The sequence below is a fragment of the Pholcus phalangioides genome, unplaced genomic scaffold, assembly GCF_987345545.1.
Source record: "Pholcus phalangioides strain wild (caught in Gottingen) unplaced genomic scaffold, Ppha-v1.0 ptg000003l_1, whole genome shotgun sequence".
In the NCBI taxonomy this organism is placed as follows: Eukaryota; Metazoa; Arthropoda; class Arachnida; order Araneae; family Pholcidae; genus Pholcus; species Pholcus phalangioides.
The window spans coordinates 8593544-8612275 of NW_028301596.1; the positions used below are offsets into that span (position 1 = coordinate 8593544).

An 18732-nucleotide genomic window follows, 5' to 3' on the forward strand; every position below is an offset into this window, starting at 1 on the left:
CTTAGAAAGAATGGCGGATATCACACCAGTGATATACAGTCGGCCCCGTTTGATCGGATAATAACGGATAAACGGATACCCCGCTTAAACAGATGAAATCATCTTGCATCGAAATTTCTCCTATAGAGACAATGTTAAAGTTTCCCGCATAATATGATAATTACGACTCCCCCGCTTGTAATAGAATATTACGCTTTACACGTCAACTGTTAATACACGTCAACCACTACTCACATAATGTTTTTATTAAATGAAACATTCGGAATTAATGGAAAATATGTTACCGAGTTAAGATAAATATGCATTTGAGAGTAGGTAATCAAGTAATCAAGTTGTCTTAAATACGTGCATTTGATTGTTTTATTTCTGTTCTATATTTTGCCGATAGAGGACGCTGTCTCTCCAGATAAAAGTAAAAATCAGGTATTTTGTGATCTCATTGTAAATAACATAAAAAAAATTAAATATAACTTTCATTTTATTTTTGATGTCTGATTTATTCGAGAAGATTTTTCTTATATTGATCCTTTTCATCAGTTTTCAATATACAGTCAAATTTTTAACTAATACCGTTATAGCGGAAATCTCGTTATAACGAAAACTTTTCTAATCCCCCGGATAAGTTTACATTGGAACAATGCAAAAACCTAGAATTCTTTTATAACGAAGTGATTTGTCTGGTTTCGTGGAGTTCGTTATTATGGGATTCGACTATACAAACTGTGTAAAATGGTAATTGAATTGTTCCCAGCATAATTAGATACCCCCGCTTAATCGGATATTGTGTGCTGGAGTCGTTAGTATCCAATAGCATTTGGGTGGCCAAAATTATGAGAAAATACGGGAATGTTGCTGGAAATAAGGGTCATATGGCCATTCCAGACAGAAACATTACTTTAGCTGGACGCCTACTGATGCTGTTGAGAATGGCCCCGAGTAACCCCCACCCTCGCAGTGTACACTGTAATAGGTGTTGCTAAACGAACAATCAAATTCTAAAAATGGTTGTGCAGTTTTTTCCTTCCAGAGGGAGCACGCGGGACCAAGGCTAGAATTATTTGCCCCACATCATGGAACACGGCCTCAATTCCGAGATCTTTGCGGGCCCCTCAACATTTTACGAGCCCTTCTATAGTTAATTTTTCACATGTAAAAAATAGAGAGAGAGAGAGATGGTGATTGTCCCAAACTCAAATTCCAGAGTTAGAGCACTCTTAGTCTTGCCTTTGTCAGCAGGGGCGGCTCAAGCGAGGGTGCAAGGGGTACGGTGCACCCAGGCGGCAGGTTGTAAAGGGTGGCGGACAGCGTAAACTTTAGTTTAAATTTCACTGAAAATTCTAAAAATTGCACACAGTGAAAATTCACATATGACATCACGCTTTTGAGTCATACCTCGACAACGGAGATGTTGAGAAAACTTGTGGGAAATAAATAGACAGGGCCTATGACCGTAATACGAAAAACAAGAATGTAAACTATCAGGGGTGGCTCGAGACAAAATCTCTATTTGGGATCTCGGATTTTTGCGCCTCCTGTCTATTCCCCCCTTCCATAGCCTTCCACAGCCCTACATCCTGAATTAGGGCCCCTCAACTGACTCTTTCGCGGGCCCCAAGCCAGATTTTAAATGGGGGACCCTTCCACAGTTAATTTATAGCGTGAAAAAAAAGAAGATAAGGATAGAGTCCTGGAGCCCTGTCAACCCTACCCTTGTGGGTCATGCCTCTCCCTCATAACTTGTGCCAATAATTCCTAACAAAAACTTAAAATAATTTTTTTTTTTGCTCTTTCATTGCGGATTTAGCGCCTCTCCAGAACGGACAGAACATTTCTTTGGCCAATGAAACTTTTTTCACCCATTCACCATGGACTTAGAACCCTTCCTCAGTGGCGCCCCGTGCGGCCGTAATGAGTGGCATGGCACAAGAGCCGCCCTGTATTCTATGACAAAGGGCAAGGGTGTGCATTTCGGTTCCCTTACCTAGTATTTTATCGAGAGTGGTCCGGAAGCAAAGGAAAAATTCTGTTTCCTCACTTGTCCGGTCCCTGGAGTACCAGAAACACCTTTGAAATAAATTTAATAAAAAATAACCTCGTTGTACATCATCTTTACAGGATAAGTGATGATGGTTATCCAAAGTATGGCATGTGCTGTTTTAAGGATTAAATTACTTGTTATTTGGCATTATTAAGTAAAACAATTCTGGATCAAAAAACAGAAAAAAAAAAAAATCTGTTTCAAAAGCGGGACGTATGGTCACGTCCATTTTGCACGGTAAACAATGGTGTGCGGCTTTCTTCTGAAAATAATCACAGGTCCATCGAGCGGTGCTTTTGACTGAAGCCCTGCCAGCCTTCCACCAGGGTCGCTTTTAGAGGCGGTATGCTCGAGCCAGAATAATTTTTCCGAAAAATTATTCTGGAAACCTCCAATGAGGGAAAAAGAGAGAAATTTTAAAAACGTATTAGAACACCAAAATTGAAAATTTTTTTCCAGGTTTCTCATGGAATTGGAAAAGAAATACCTGAATTCTATAATTACTATACATACAATGTCTCATGAGAAGAGCTATTGTTTGTGGCTCCATCTAGTTTAGAAAATTTCTCTGAATTACAGCGATGAGAAAAAATATTTATTTTATTTACGCGCACATGTGAATTCGGTAGAACTTGGTTAATTTGAAGTTTGGGGTAATTCGAACTTTTTCGAACTCCTCTTGAGTATTCTATCTAATTTTGTGTTAAAATTTCCTGTTCAAGCCGAACTTTTATTGAATTTGGCATTTTTGAAGTCAGTTTGAAAACATTTTCTGTTTTTCCTCTACTTCTTTTTGATAATTTAGTGTCCATTTTATAATTTTTCAGCTGGAGTGCATCGAGACTGCGTACTATCACTTAATACCGATTATGCTTTTCAGCCTATAGATCAAGATCAGAATATTTTCCTCGTAATTAAGAGTATGAAAAATACCGGAAAGAGATCAGACTGTAATACGTTAATGAATGTATATTGCCTCGATATAGCATAGGAATGATAAATAAAATTTGGAAACAGTTTCGTAGCGGATGTGATCATGAAGTTTCCGTAAATCAGGCTTTGAACATGGGTCAAGAAATCCTACAGTTATGCTGATTTCCAGAACAGAAGAGTAATGTAGCAGCTAAAAACAATTATATTATGGTTATAAATTATTAAAATTTTGGAAAGTTCCGTAACTGATGATAAAATTTTAGTAATTGATAATTATTATCCTATGTGAATGTTAATGCATTTGTGGTTTTCATTTGTAGTCATTTTACTGTACAGATAGATCCAGGATAGACTAATTGGATAATTCAAATTTTGGATAATTTTAACTTTTTTTTCCAATGACTTTGGACTTCGAATTAACCAAGTCCAACTGTACTAAAATTTCCGCAAAAATGTTCGTATTTTGAATGATTTTTACATCCATTTTCAAAAATCAATTTGGAAATTTTAAAAATATATTTTGTTCTTGAAAATAGTAAAACTTCTTTATTAACTTTTTTTTTTTCAGAAACGAATTTTAAATTTTATTTTCAAGCTTTCAGCAAATTTTATTATCCTTCGTGCAATCGTTGTTTTCGGAAATTTCGTCGAATTTGGAACCGGAATTCGTGTGGTAGGTAATACGCTGCAGTGGTCTTTCAGAGATTCCATTACGTATTGTCCAAAGCGTATTAAGAATTTTTACTTTTTGGTACGCTTTAATACGCTTTGGTATTGTCTGAGCAGATACTATCCCCCTGAAATAGAACATAGGTTGGCTATTACTGAAAAGAGAAATTTTACGAAGAATTTTATTTTACGTACAATATATTTATATTACTAACTCTTTCCAGTAATCAGCAACAAGCCGTGATTTTTTACTTCTTTGCTTCATCTAAAAAAGGATCTTCTTTCTTTTCTTTCATCTAAAAAGGATCTGGCCGAATGGTCCTCTTATTAATGTGGATGTGTATCTGGTTGTTTGGTTCTCTCACATTTCTTGCGGTAAGGGAAAATGGTAACCCTAACTGCCGCAGTGAAAGACACTAGCTCCTGAAGACAGGACTCGCCCGAGTCGCGTAGCTTGCCATACTATGCATACTGCCAACTGCATACTGCCAACGTCTTTCTCAAAATGCGTAATGGAAAGACCACCCTCAGGCTTTCCAGATGCTCAACAAAGAGCATACCAGGAAAGAGACACGCTCAGGCCAATCTCTCTGAGCAAGACTCACTAATACCTAATTTCGCCTCTGTAACTCTCTGAATATCGGTTTACTACTATGATGCTGTGTGCAAGACTGGTCCAATGAAGTGCGGTCATCCTTCACACATTACTTGCGGCAACCCTAACTGCCGCTGTGAAAGACACTAGCTTCCCTAATACACTGGCTTTTGAAGACAGCACTCGCCACAGACTAATCTCTCTGAGCTGACGCAAGACTCACTAATAACTAATTTCGACTCTGTAACTCCATGAATATCGGTTTACGACTATGATGTTGAAGTGCAAGATTGGTCTTATCATGTATAGTCTTCCTTCACACATTCCTTGCGGCAAGGGAACACGGCAACCCTAACTGCCGCTGTGAAAGACACTAGCTCCCTGATACACTGGCTTTTGAAGACAGGACTCGCCACAGTTGCATAGCTTGCCATACTACCAACTGCTTCCTCCTATAACTGCCAACATCTCTCACAAAATGCGTAATGGATGGACTACCCTCAGACTCTCCAGATGCTCAACAAAGAGCATGCCAGAAAAGAGACACACTCAGACTAATCTCTCTGAGCTGATTCCCCACACAGAATATGCTTCGTTTCACCAACTAACTGTCTCCTACATCTACTTGTAACTATCACGTCAAAGAACTTCGTCTCCTATGATTTCCGTAGGCCCTGGTTCAATGTTCATGCTTTTTTCTTTTCACACTCCATGTGGCAATGTAAAATGGCTACCCTATTTGTCGCGGTTTTTAAAAGAAACCGATTCTCCAATCCGCCTTCTGAAGACAGATACCCGTCGCAGTTGCGCCAAAAACTGCTCCCTCCTATAACAAACTATGCCTTTCAGGAGATGTGCAATGAAAAAGTCTGCCTTCAGAATGTCCAGACACATTGAAAGGAAAAAACAGACACATTGCACAAAACCACTTCCGACTCATACTGATTGGTCTTAATTCGTCAGTCCTTTTATATAAAGGATTCTGTGAAATGAGTTTGTTTCTGAAACAAACACTGTGTTAACATGTTTTTTGTTAGGGGCTTTGTTGCGGTTGCTTACTATTATTTTAAACAGATGTTTAAATCTCAGTCATTCTTCGTCATTGTTGTCGGAAATAATGGGTAAGGAATATATTCTCTGATCTGATTAGTAACAATAATTTTTAACAATGTATCCAAAAACGAAAAAATTTAGTTGTTTTTAGTTTTTTTGAGTGCTGAATGAGTGATCTGACCTGTGATAGGCTGAAGTTGGTTTTCATGGAAGTTGAAGCAACGCCTCATGGTAAAGACATCATACCGAAGCCTTCGATTAACTGTGGACAGCGCGTGTCATCGAAATGGTTGGTGGAGCACAGTTTGAGAACCCTTGTGCGACACATTTCAGATCATCCGAAAAGATGATTCAGTAAGAATCTGGTACACGCGAGACAGAGGTTGTCTGTGGATGTATAGGGTGAGAGAAAAATACAAACGTGAAGACCGCAATACAGTCGAACCTCTCGATAATGGACACCCATGGGACCAAAAATTTTGTCCGCTAACGGGGAGGTACCTCGTTTATACGACTTTCAAATTTATACGACGTTTTGCCTCTGTCGCAATTGGTCACTATACCTTTTAATGTTAAAATTTATATGTTACTGAATGTGTGAAAGTGATACACCGGTGGTGATGATGCATAATCACCAATCGTCTCCATATATATATATAAATGTACAAATAGTTTAATTAAATTTCCCTACATTTATCACTTTTGCTGGTGATTATGCATAACTCCCAAATAAAGTTGAAAAGTATGATGAATATGGAAAAAATTATAACCTTTCTTCTCTTCATTAAACCAAGTAATTATTTTTACCCATGCATGATACGTGCTCTACACGTATATTTTGCAATAAAAATCAAATTTAAATACGTGTGAAGAAGATAAAAACATACAACATTATCAGTACATATTATAATGTTGGCTTTCGTCATACGTATCAGCATGTGCTAACAAAACCAACACTACCATCTGAAAATTCAGATATCTTCAACATTTTTCTAGTCACGAGCACTGCCTGTACCAATCATCAAAAAAAAGAGCACCCTTAAGGCAAGTTTGACGTACGAACGCATGTATTTATAATCAGGCTGATTTCAATCCTTGAATGGAATTTGTGCAAGGTGTTTAATTGTAACGTTGGGCAAGTGATCGCGAGCACGAAATTGAACACAAGCATCGAGCACTCTGGATGCTTCAGGAAGCACCGTGGTGCTCGCGAGCAAACGGGTTAAAGATGCCTGCGGTACACTATATCTGTACTCGGCTAATTTAAGTAGTTAATTAACGATTTATCATATTCACCAATACGAGCTTGGGATTACGCATAATCTTAGTTGAATATGATAAATTCTTTGTTTATGACCAAAAATTAATAATTTAGAGCAGAGGTCTTCAACATGTTTTAGTCGCGAGCACTGCCAATCACCAGAAGAAGAGCACCCTTACGGCAAGTTTGACAATACGAATGCATATGAATCAGGATGGTTGCAATGGAATCTTTAATGCAATTTGTACAATGTTTAATTGGAAAGTTGATGAAATGCTCACGAGAACTCTGGGTGCTTCGGGGAGCACCGTCGTGCTCGCGAGCAACGGGTTGAAGATACCTGATTTAAAGTGTGGGGGGAAAAAATTAGAATTTGCCTGATTTTACTGTCCGCTTACAGGGAACGAAATACATTGAATTGTATTCCACGGGATCCGGGATCACAGAAAAATGTCCGCTAACGGAGGTTCCACTGTATTTGGTATCGATTTCAAAAAAGAAAAACAGAAGAATGGTGAATGCGAGAAGGAAAAAAACCAAGAATATCGATAATTATTTTATTCGATTTTCATACAATGGACATTTCGGATGCTCTTCCTGATGGAATCGATTTACAAAATGACCTTGTTTTTAAAATATCGAATAAAAGAATCGATTAATTAATTGCATCGATCCAAGTTCACGTGAAATGTAGCCTTTTCCTATCGGTTCGTCTTCGTTTCACGAAGAGCGACCCGTATTTCCTCAGAGGATCGACGGTGGCCCTTTTGCGGCTGCGAAAAGCATCCGCGTCATCTGCATGTCCGAAGAAACTCGTGGGGAAATCGTCCGCGGTACAAGCGTACGCATCGGTACCGTCGTCGAATCCTTCTTGGAAAGTTTCTCTGAGATCATCGGAAAGTTCACCGCATTCGCTCTCCATGAACACTATGATGCATTCTCTCGTCAGGTACATGGCCCTAGAACGAAAACCGAAGACGGAATCAAATGAACTGTAAAATATAGATTTTGTTAATTCCTCCCCCCCACCATGCCGGCCTTCCAAACGAGGTGGCCTGGTGTGAAAATAATGATGAGCAAAGGCGCATTGATGGCTTTGCCGCCTGTGGGCGTAACCCACCTCTCAGTTTTCGAGGGTTACGCTGTGGGGCGCTGCCCGATTTTTACCGCCCTTTTGCCCCATTCTAGCCTAATTTTCTTGACTTTTCTCTCTCCTCGAATTCGCCACCCTTGTGCTATATTCTAGCTTTGTCTCTCCCCCACTTCTCCAAGTATACCCGTGTCTCTAAAACTATTCGTTTAGTCATTCACATGATTGCACACTGTTTTCGTCACTCACGTTCTTGCCCACTGTTTGTGGTCACTTACATGCAGGGCCGTAGCTAGCCATTTCTGTGCGCCCTGTGCAATTTAAATTCAGGCTCCTTCTGGCCCATTCTGGGCCCCCCCTTCCAAGTGGGGCCTTGTGCGGGTGCACCTGTTGCACCTTCCTTGTTACGGCCTTTCTCCCGTTCACGTGCTTGCACGTACTTGCACACTGTGCTTGGTCACTCACATGCTTGCACACTGTTTTGGTCATTCACATGCTTGCACACTGTTTTGGTCATTCACATGCTTGCATGCGGTTTTGATCACTTACTGTTTGCATACGGCTTTGATCACTCATATGGTTGCACACTGTTTTGGTCACTCGCACGCTTGCACACTGTTTTGGTCACTCGCACGCTTGCACACTGTTTTGGTCACTCACATGCTTGCACACTGTTTTTGTTACCCAAATTTCGCCGTCCTTCTCCCATTCAATTAATTTTCTTAGTCACTCACGTGCTTGCATACCATTTTGGTCACTCACATGCATGCACACTGTTTCGGTCACTCACATACTTGCAGTCACTCTAGGTCACTTACTGACTTGGTCCCTCACTCTGTAGCCACTCGTTTGGTCATCGACATGCTCGCTCACGCTCTAAGTCACTACTTTGCACACTCACGTGCGTGCAAACTCTCCAGGTCAAACTCTTCTTGGCTATTCCTTCCTCAAATTTGCCGCCCCCTCTGAACTTGCAAACATGAGCTATATCCCGCTAAGCCCCCTGTAAATACGTCACTAATAGTGGCCAGTGAGGTCATGACATTTTCAAGAAACAAAATGTTTAGGCCCCTTTTGTCCCGATTTCATATATTCCGTGTGGTGGGAAGAGGAATTTGATACATTTTAATCATTAGAAAATTGATACATTTTATATCAATGACAATAAAATCACATATACTCAATGATATAACTGTATAGAAAATTATAAACGTGCAATTAAGTTAAACTAACATGGAAATTGATGAAAATTTTTAACTGATGAAATTTCAGAAATGAAGAATATTTTTAAATTAATGAGAGAAAATATTTCCGAAATTAATGAAAATTTAAAATTGAGAATATGGTAACAGGAAAAATAATTTAATGAAATAATTCCACAGAATATAATAAATCATTCGAAATGATATTGAGATTCTAGAATTATTTTTCATTGATTCTGATCTTTAATAAATGTTCAACTTTCATTAGTTCCAAAAATTTTCATTTATTTGCAATTTTTATCAATTCTAAGTTTTCATTTAATATAAATTTTCCTTTATTTTCAATGTTGAATTTTAAACTTTCATTGATTCTGAAATTTTCCTGTTAACTTTGAATTTTTTCTAATAAATTTCATTTTTTTCATTAATTCTGAAATTTTATAATTAATTTCATTAATTTTCATCAATTTTTAACTATCATCAGTTCTTAATTTTTACATTAATTTTTGTTTTTAAAATTTTTCATAAATTCAGAATTTTAAATTTGATATTTCATTAATTACGGAACTATATTCTATTAATTTTGAATTTCCACCATTTCTGCAAATATTCATTAGCTTAGAATTGCAACATTACTTTTTGTTTAGTGCATTCATATTTTTTGTAAAGATATTTTTTTGTTCTGTAATAATGTTATTCCATTTTGATTACTAACCCCCACCTCCACACATATCAAATCTAAATAAGACATATCTAGACCCTAAGGGGCCATTCAAGTATTACGTAAGCAGATTTTCGGCCATTTTTGACTCCCTCCCCTCCCTTTTCATCAAAAATCATCGAATCCGAAAACCCCTCCCTCCCCCCCGATGCTGACGCAATACTTGAATGACCCCTAAGCATCCAAAATCGTTCTTGTCCGTAGACGCTTATATCTCAGGCTGTGATGAGAGTTAACGAACTGCGTTGCGATTGCCCATAACAACGCGAATACGCCCACCGAGTTTTGCTTCATGGAGCTCGTGTCGGGTCATTTCACATGCTTCGTACGCGTCTCAACACTCGTCTAGCCTAATAGGCAACAAGCATAGTCAAATTTTGCCACAGAGAGCAACAGGCCTACAACTACGGTAAAATCATCAATCATTATACTCCACTCATAGTTCGAAAAATAAATGGCAGAACTATAACAAGCATTACACAGAAACAAGCTTCACGTTAGGTTCACACCACGGATACGCACATTCCAACATGTACCAATTCGTTAGAAGTTCCGAAGACGAATATGGAAGAGGTGCATGTGTGGTTTAGTAGCACACATAGTCAGTGGGAGTTGGTAAAGCTCAAAGAGACTGGAATCAGATGGCATAGTGGCAAACTCGTTTGTATTGCCTGCTTCGACACTTCAGAAATTCGATCGTAAAACCACAAGTCGTCCATTTGTGGCGACTTGAAATGATAAACCAGCCGTATTCACAAGACTGATCATATTGCACAGAAAGAAAGAGAACGTCATCCAATGCACAACCTCTTGAGCGAGCGACATCAGCAGATGATTGAAGAATCGCTATGACTCCGCTTAGATTGGGAGTATACGCGACTTGTAATATCTGCACATGCGCAGCATTGTTATTTACTTTTTCCGCGTCAGTTATCCGTTTTTTTCTCCTCTCGGTGGGCCTCTCCATCAGCGTTTCCCAACCTATGGTCCGCGGACCAGAGGTGGTCCACAGGAGACTTGATAAAATCATTCACCTGTTACAATTCATGTTAGGAATATCAATATGATTAACCTCCATATTTAGAATCACCGTACATCATCAAGGAAAATGCAGGGCATTGCGATCCTAAATATAGGATATCGCTAAATTTCCCCAAAAAATTGCAATTAAATAAATTAAATAATAATTATGCCCCAAAAAGTGCTTTAAATGAAATTTGCCAATTACTGCTCAAATTGTTGAAGGGTGTGGAAATAAAGGGCGGCTACAAACCATAGGAAGCAAAAATGTATTTCACGAAAAAAAAATACTCAAATGACCGCATTTCGTTGAGAAAAATAAAATTTGGTTAACTGTGATCTTAAATAATAAATCGTAAAATACGGGACACCGCCGATTGCCACCAAAATCATTGTGAGAAGGAGGTACAATCACCAATCATTATCAGAATTTTTAAAAAAAATTGAGGACAAAATGTTAAATCTGAGAAAAATATACAAACACAGACGAATACAGTGAAACCTTGATGCAACGATACTCTACGGACTAAGAACAAATAACGTTGTAGAGGGCTTTATCGTTATATCGAGTATCGTTATAGCAAGGTTTCATCATAATTATCATAACATAATTTATCTATTATGAAGCGTTGTGTATCCACGACTTAAGTAAATATTACAAATTCAACTAAGTATCGTTGAAAAAAATGGGACGAAACGTCTCGTAATATACGGGACGCAAGTGGCCCGTCAGTTTGTTTCAGATGTTTTACTGGTCCCTTCTTCAGAAAGGTTGAGAAATACTGATCTATATTAAACAAAATAGATGAATTGTTTATACCAGTGTTTCTCAACCGCCGAGCCGGGGCCATGACCTCATTCATACCGGGCTGCGAGCGATTAGCGTTTCAATTTCCCCTTATTCATTTTCCGTTGGTCATGCATTTGACCGGGCCTTCGACTCACAAAAATGAATAAAACCGGGCCGCGGGCTCGAAAAGGTTGAGAACCACCGGTTTATACAATGTAGATGAATCTAACTTACGTGCACTTAGCTTTCCGGTCAGTCTCAACGTTCGTCAGAATAAAAGGCTGCTCTACACCACCCTCGTTGAAAAGACGGGTAGCTTCTTTGATGCTGGTGAAAGTGCAAGACATGGTCTTCCTGGAGAACACTTCTTTCTCCGTCAGTTCATTCAAGCACTGCTCGAGATCAATCTCTTTGTTTTCTTGTTCCCTGTCGACGACGTAACCTGAAAAAAAAAAAAAGAGCGTTGGCAACAGTGTTTCCTATATTCACCATAGTACAGCAGACAGACAGACATGACCGCTGACCGCCCAGAGAGACCATCTTGGGATGGTTTGCGCTCTTTCTCAAAGGGATGGACGGTCTAGGAGAGCCTGATATCAGACTCGATTGTGGAAGGATGATGTGGAAAAAAATGAAATAAAATAACTAAAAAACACAATAAACCACCTATTTTACCCCAGGAAGCACCATTAACATTTCGCGAGCAGACATTTAGGTTTACATTCTTGCATATGAAAAAAATAATAACAATAATAATAACGACAAAAAATACAGTATTCTAACAACTTTTCAGTATTACATTCACTGGCTGAAAAATACTGGCGCAAATCAGTCCAGCCCATCATACCTCGACACACAAACTCTCAAATATTGACTCGTTGATATAAATACCTACTACTACTCTTATATTCCAATTTATGTACATTGCATGCGTATATTACCTGTACCTTTTGCATACACTTCCGATTGCCACAAAACACATATAATATTGCACACATTAAAACATATGCACAAAGCAAAATAAGATTGGGGGGAAAAAAAATTCTCAGACTGAGTTGAATCAGAACCAGAATCCAGCAAGCGAGCGCATTCACCAGAGCAACGCATTATATCACTGTATATCAATATACACACGCGTGGGAAAAGTCACAGCACAGATCACTGTCCCGCACGGGTGTGCTTGCCATATTTTCAGCTTCCTTCCCATATTTTCAGCTTCCGTCCCACATATTTTCAGCTTCCGTCCCACATATTTTCAACTTCTTTCCCATATTTTCAACTTTCTTCCCATATTTTCAGCTTCCGTCCCACATATTTTCAGCTTCCGTCCCACATATTTTCAACTTCTTTCCCATATTTTCAACTTTCTTCCCACATATTTTCAACTTCCTTCCCATATTTTCAGCTTCCGTCCCACATATTTTCAGCTTCCGTCCCACATATTTTCAACTTCCGTCCCACATATTTTCAACTTCTTTCCCATATTTTCAACTTTCTTCCCACATATTTTCAACTTCCTTCCCATATTTTCAGCTTCCGTCCCACATATTTTCAACTTCTTTCCCATATTTTCAACTTTCTTCCCACATATTTTCAACTTTCTTCCCATTTTTCAGCTTCCGTCCCACATATTTTCAACTTCCTTTCCATATTTTCAACTTCCTTCCCATATTTTTAACTTCCTTCACATATATTTTCAACTTTCTTCCCATATTTTCAGCTTCCGTCCCACATATTTTCAACTTCCTTCCCATATTTTCAACTTCCTTTCCATATTTTCAACTTCCTTCCCATATTTTCAACTTCCTTCACATATATTTTCAACTTCCTTCCCATATTTTCAACTTCCTTCACATATATTTTCAACTTCCTTCCCATATTTTCAACTTCCTTCCCACATATTTTCGACTTCCTTCCCATAGTACAGCAGTAAATTCGAATTCTCAGAACTCGATTACATACAGCAGCGTTCGAAATCATTGGTGGTCCGCTGGTCCGAAACTCGCGATTAAATAAAACAGTCGTACCACATGGAAAAAAATTGTGGTGGTACGCGAGAAAGTAAATTATTCGAAAGAGATTTTTCGTTTACCGGACCACTTGTAATATCTGCGGATCAGTAGGTTTTCGTATTCACTGGCCCACGGGACACACAAGTGGCTTTTATTTTTCAATTCTAACGCTGTAACAGGGTATACCATTACACTGATGTTTGTGCAGGGACTTCTAAAAAAATTGTATAATCAAAAAGTTCATCAAATAGTTTTCCGTTATGTCGAGGGGGGAAGGTCTGACTGCACATAGCAAACACATTATTTTCATTTTGGATTTTTCCTTCTTATTATCGAATTCACAGAGGGAATTATGCGCAAGGTGTTCTATGAATTCGTAAATACAGTGCACGTCACTTAATGTGATCACATCGGGACTCGGGATTCCTGATAATAATAACTAATTGATCACTGTATCCGTAAAATAACCGGTTGTAAATACTGCAGTGGAACCGCTCGATAACGGACACCCACGGGACCAACAAAACTTTTGTCCGCTATTGGGGAGGTACGATATACAGTAGAACCTCGTTTATACGACGTTTCGCTTCAGTCGCAATTTTTTCATATATGTCACTGTGCGTAAAAATGATACACCGGTGGTTATGCACAATCAGCAATTGTCTCGATAAAGGAAGCTTCTTTCTTTAAATTTCACTGCATTTATCACTTTTATCGGCGATTATACATAATTCCCAAATGAAGTTGGAAAGTCTGATAAATATATAAAAAATTATAACCTTTCTCCTTTTCATTAAACTATTAATGAAAAGAATTAATTATTTTTTTCTCGCGCATGATACGAGCGCTACACACATTTAGCACAAGAGAAATAAACGTTCGTAACATTATCAGTTACAATAGCTTTCTTCACACGTATCAACATGTGCAAACAAAACCCAACATTACCATTCGGAATCAGCATCCTGGGCCATATTTACCTTCAGTTAATCAAGTAATTAATTGACGGATTGACATATTTGCCAATACGAGCTAGGGATTATACATAATCACCGTTGAGTATGATAAATTCCCGATTTATGAAAAAATTAGAATTTGGGAAAAAAATTAGAGTTTTTGCTTGATTTTACTGTCCGCTAACGAAGAGTGAATCGAAGCCCTATTCCACGGGATCGTGGATCACAGAAAAGTGTCCGCTAACGGAAAGGGACGTTCCATTGTATGACCATATGCCCCGTTTGGTAGGACGGGACACATGGAAACGGGATAACTCCGTTTTTCTTTCTGACATAACAAGTTTTCAAAATGTTAAACCGTGCATTTTTTTTTTCAATGGTGCTAAAACAGGATTTTTTTCCTTTAAGCGAAAATCCTTTTTATTCAGAAATTGTGAGGAGGTAGAATAGAACTGTATAATGTGTATGGAAGACATTGGGATGTTTTTTATAATCCACGTCCATTTCCATTCCCTTGTGAAAGTCTTTCAACCGAGGAGCTGTGAATACGATCAGTTGAAAGAAACTCAAAACTTACTCATGGCTTCGTTATAAGAAAGAAATTGCAAAATAAGCACCGCACTGATAATAGCAGCTATTACTGCCCGATTAAGACTTTGTGAACCGGAGTACTAGGGTGGATCGAAAAAGTATAGGAAAATTTTGTTTTCCAAAATTACTTTTGGCGTGGGATGGGAAAGTTGTGTCTTGGGTGTATTAGTATGCATAATTTTTTTTATTGAAATCCGTTCATATCTTCTGGTGGCCAAAGGCTCCAAAACTAGCTAAAAATTGACATTTTCATGAAAATTTATAAAAAAAAAAATTTCTGAAATTATTTTTGATGTGGGGTGGGAAAGTTGTGTCTTGGATATATATATATATGTTGCATAATTTTTTTTGAAATCCATTCGTATCTTCTAGTGCCCTCAAGCGCCCCAAAAATAGTTAAAAATTCACACTTTTACGAAAATGTATTAGAAATTTTAAATTAATGAAAAATGTTTGCAAATTTTGCAGAGTATTTAGGTATTAAAGTATATAAACTTATAAATAATTTTATAATATAATACATGAAGTATAAATTTAAAAATCAAAACAATAAATCATAAAACTTATAAAAATTGAACTTATATAATGTATTTTTTAATTGTATTAATTTGAAGATTTACACATTTGTAATGCTTTTTGGTACTGAAATGTTTGATTTTATCCTATTCAATATGAAGCCGTGTCTCTTCACACACACACTTTCCGACGCCTCAGACACTAGGCGAATGCACCTTTCAACTGCTTGGGTATGTATGGCATGAATATTTTCACCATTCCTTCCAATTTTTACTATAGTAAATAATTTCATACATTTAATAATAATAAATGATTTTTCATTCTCTGCCTATACTATTTTCCCTGTGAAATCGATTATTTAATCATTTTTTCTATTTTTATTCAAAATTTGCATAAAAATCTATTTTTGGCAAATATTTGAGTGTCTCGGGGCACCGGAAGAAATTAACTGAAGTTGAAAAAAATTTGCATCTATATGCGAATATGCTTAAAAGACAAATTTGCATCCCAAGCCGATTCTTTTATCCGCATTTCGATCTACCCTACTGAGTACGGAAATTTTTGTCAATAAGGGAGGCTCCTGACCTCCTAGTCTTGCAGATCGATAACGACAGCTTATAGGAAAAACATGAGTATGGTTCAATCCCTTACATTCAAAATATGTAAAACCAAAACACTTCTCGTGGTAAAAAAATTTATAACGTAATTCGAAGTCTTGATAACTATAAACGAATTTTTCCACGTGTTACGATCCGTACTTGGCAAAAGTGATAACAATACCCGAATCCGTGAATTTATCAAATGGTGTTTAGACTGTAGTTTAAAAATTCATGGAAATCGAAGCAACTGATGTATATTTGAATATTGTTTTACGAAAATAAGAGTTATTCTCGTGAAGGAATTTTTTTTTTAAAAGAAAAAAATTAGTTTACATTTTTGTCGACAGAAGACGCTGCACAAATTTAAATAACTTCAGATGTGCAAATTAGAGTCATATTAGTTCATATATTTATCAACAGAAAGCGCTGCACGAAAGCGAATCACTGGTATATAAAATCCAGGGCTTACTATTAACTGATCATATCTGAATTATTGTCCTATTTTTACTACTACTTTACCACCACCAACTCCGGTCGCACCGCCAAATATACAAAAACTTACTAACGATCGAGTGGGTCATTATTGAAGACGCCCTCTACCGGGGGGCCAAGCAGGTACCTATATATATTTCTTATATTATAAATTTTTAAACTATTTACGAATTTATGGAACACACTGTATTATTTGAAGCTTGAGATGTATACTATTAAATTTTAAATTTCAAAACTTACCAAATGCCGACAGGAAAAGACCGGTAAGAACCAACATATGCATTTCTCGTGAAATGGTGATACACTGTCTGGAAGGAACGCAACACTAAGGACCTATAAGTGTATCAACTATATATTTATACATGTAAACTCGCCACCGATTCCGTGACGAAACTTCTCTTCCTTATCATCAAGAATGACTCGATGCGTGAAAGGCGTTCGGTCCTTATGTATGCGGTTAAGTTTTCACCACATGAAAAAGGGCAGCGCGGTATCATAAGTAATATATCTATTACCAATCTAGTTATTTCCTGCCGGAATTTGGTTTTTCTTTGCCCCTTTGACATTTATATATCATCCCCCAAATATCAAATGTATTTGACCTCCCCCCAAATATCAGACGGATTCTTTTTGCGGACACCGGTGGGACGAAAAAAGTCGTCCGTAAGAGAGGGTTGACCGTTAATCAGGGGGTTGAAGAAGCATAACTGTATCGGAGACGTAATTATTTGACCATAAAAGAGGGGGGGGGGTGACCTCATCTGAGGGGTGTCCGTTAAAAGGGGTTTCACTGTATTAGTTACCTATATAATGCTATAAAACTTATTTATTCGGGGTTCCTTTGAAGATATCAGGGTCATCGACCGTCTATTTGGGTAACATCTGGTTAGAATGTCCACAATATGTACGTAACTATGCTGTGATACTACCCTTTTAGTGATATTATATTGTAAGTAGGGATGGGAATCGATTGAAATTTTTAACCAGTCAATCAAAAATTTCTAATCGATTAATCAAAATTATCGATTAATCGAATATTTTTCTTAACTATATATACAGTAAAACATCTCTTTTGCGGAAACCGGTGGGACGAAAAAATTCGTCCGTAAAAGAGAATTGACCATTAATCAGGGGTTTGAGAAGCACAACTGTATTTATACATGGGGGAAATAATTATTTGGCCGTAAAAGAGGGGTTGAGACCGCATTGAGTGGGGGTTTCCATTAAGAGGGGCTTCACTGTAATAGTTAACTATATAAATGCTATAAAACTGTTATTTATTCATTTTCACGCACCTATTCGCTAAATGTAATCAAATATAGGAATAAACTAAGAAATTAAGGCTGTGTGCCACTTGAAGCGATTCAATACTTGTATGCTAAAAATATTTTGTTAAAACCTGGAATTTCTTCATTTCTGGATTTTGTGGTTTTTCTTAAATCGATTATTTTAGGTAATTAACTGATTTCGAAACTACTTTTGATCATCTGTGTTACTTGTTTACCTTCAAACTCTTCCTAAATTGTGCTTGTGACTGATGCTTTCCAAGAATATACAAACAACTACTATTCATAGTGTAGACCAGTGATTCCCAACGTGGGCGCTAACGCCCCCGTGGGGAACGATGGAATGTTCCTGGGAGGCGTTAGCAGCTACGGGTATAACATATGATTCTATGGGTTAGATTGCGTTGGGGGCGATGGGAGAAAAAAATTTCTGAAGAAGCGGGCAATGGGACAAAAAGGGTTAGGAAACTATGGTGTAGACCAGCGTTTCTTAACCTTTTTTTGCCCCCCCCCCCGTCTTACCCACAGTCTTCGACCCTCATCTAGAAGCAAGATCCTTTATACGTACTGAATTGCTCAGTGAATTTATACTGAATGAAAATTTTACAAATAACATTGGTCTCCAGACCGCTGGCCTAGAGTTTATTGAGCTGCCCGCTAATCCGAGTTCTATTCAGGACCGTCTCAACAAGTGATGCTATGGTAGTCTCATACTTAGCCGGAAATAAACAGCCTACATATTTTCTACTTATTCTCAAAATTTATTGTACTATACAAAATATCATAAGGTGGGGGTCACTTATGGACATGAGACCCCCGGGCATGACCCCTCACAAGAGTGGGACTGACAGAGCTGCAGCCCGGGGCCTGATATGGTTTTTATCATTTTTTGTTTTCACACTAAAATT

The 18732-nt window shown here is 37.8% G+C and overlaps 1 protein-coding gene across 1 annotated transcript; it reads right to left on the reverse strand.

Annotated features, from left to right (window-relative positions):
- Nucleotides 1-7093: 7093 nt before the first annotated feature.
- Nucleotides 7094-16983, reverse strand: LOC149088009 (uncharacterized). Its single transcript, XM_089252695.1, has 3 exons — nucleotides 16779-16983; nucleotides 11607-11814; nucleotides 7094-7508 (listed from the first exon to the last, which is right to left on the reverse strand). The coding sequence occupies exons 1-3, from the start codon at nucleotides 16819-16821 to the stop codon at nucleotides 7229-7231; spliced, it is 531 nt and encodes a 176-aa protein (XP_089108821.1). The 5' UTR covers nucleotides 16822-16983; the 3' UTR covers nucleotides 7094-7228.
- Between the last annotated feature and the right edge of the window lie 1749 nt (nucleotides 16984-18732).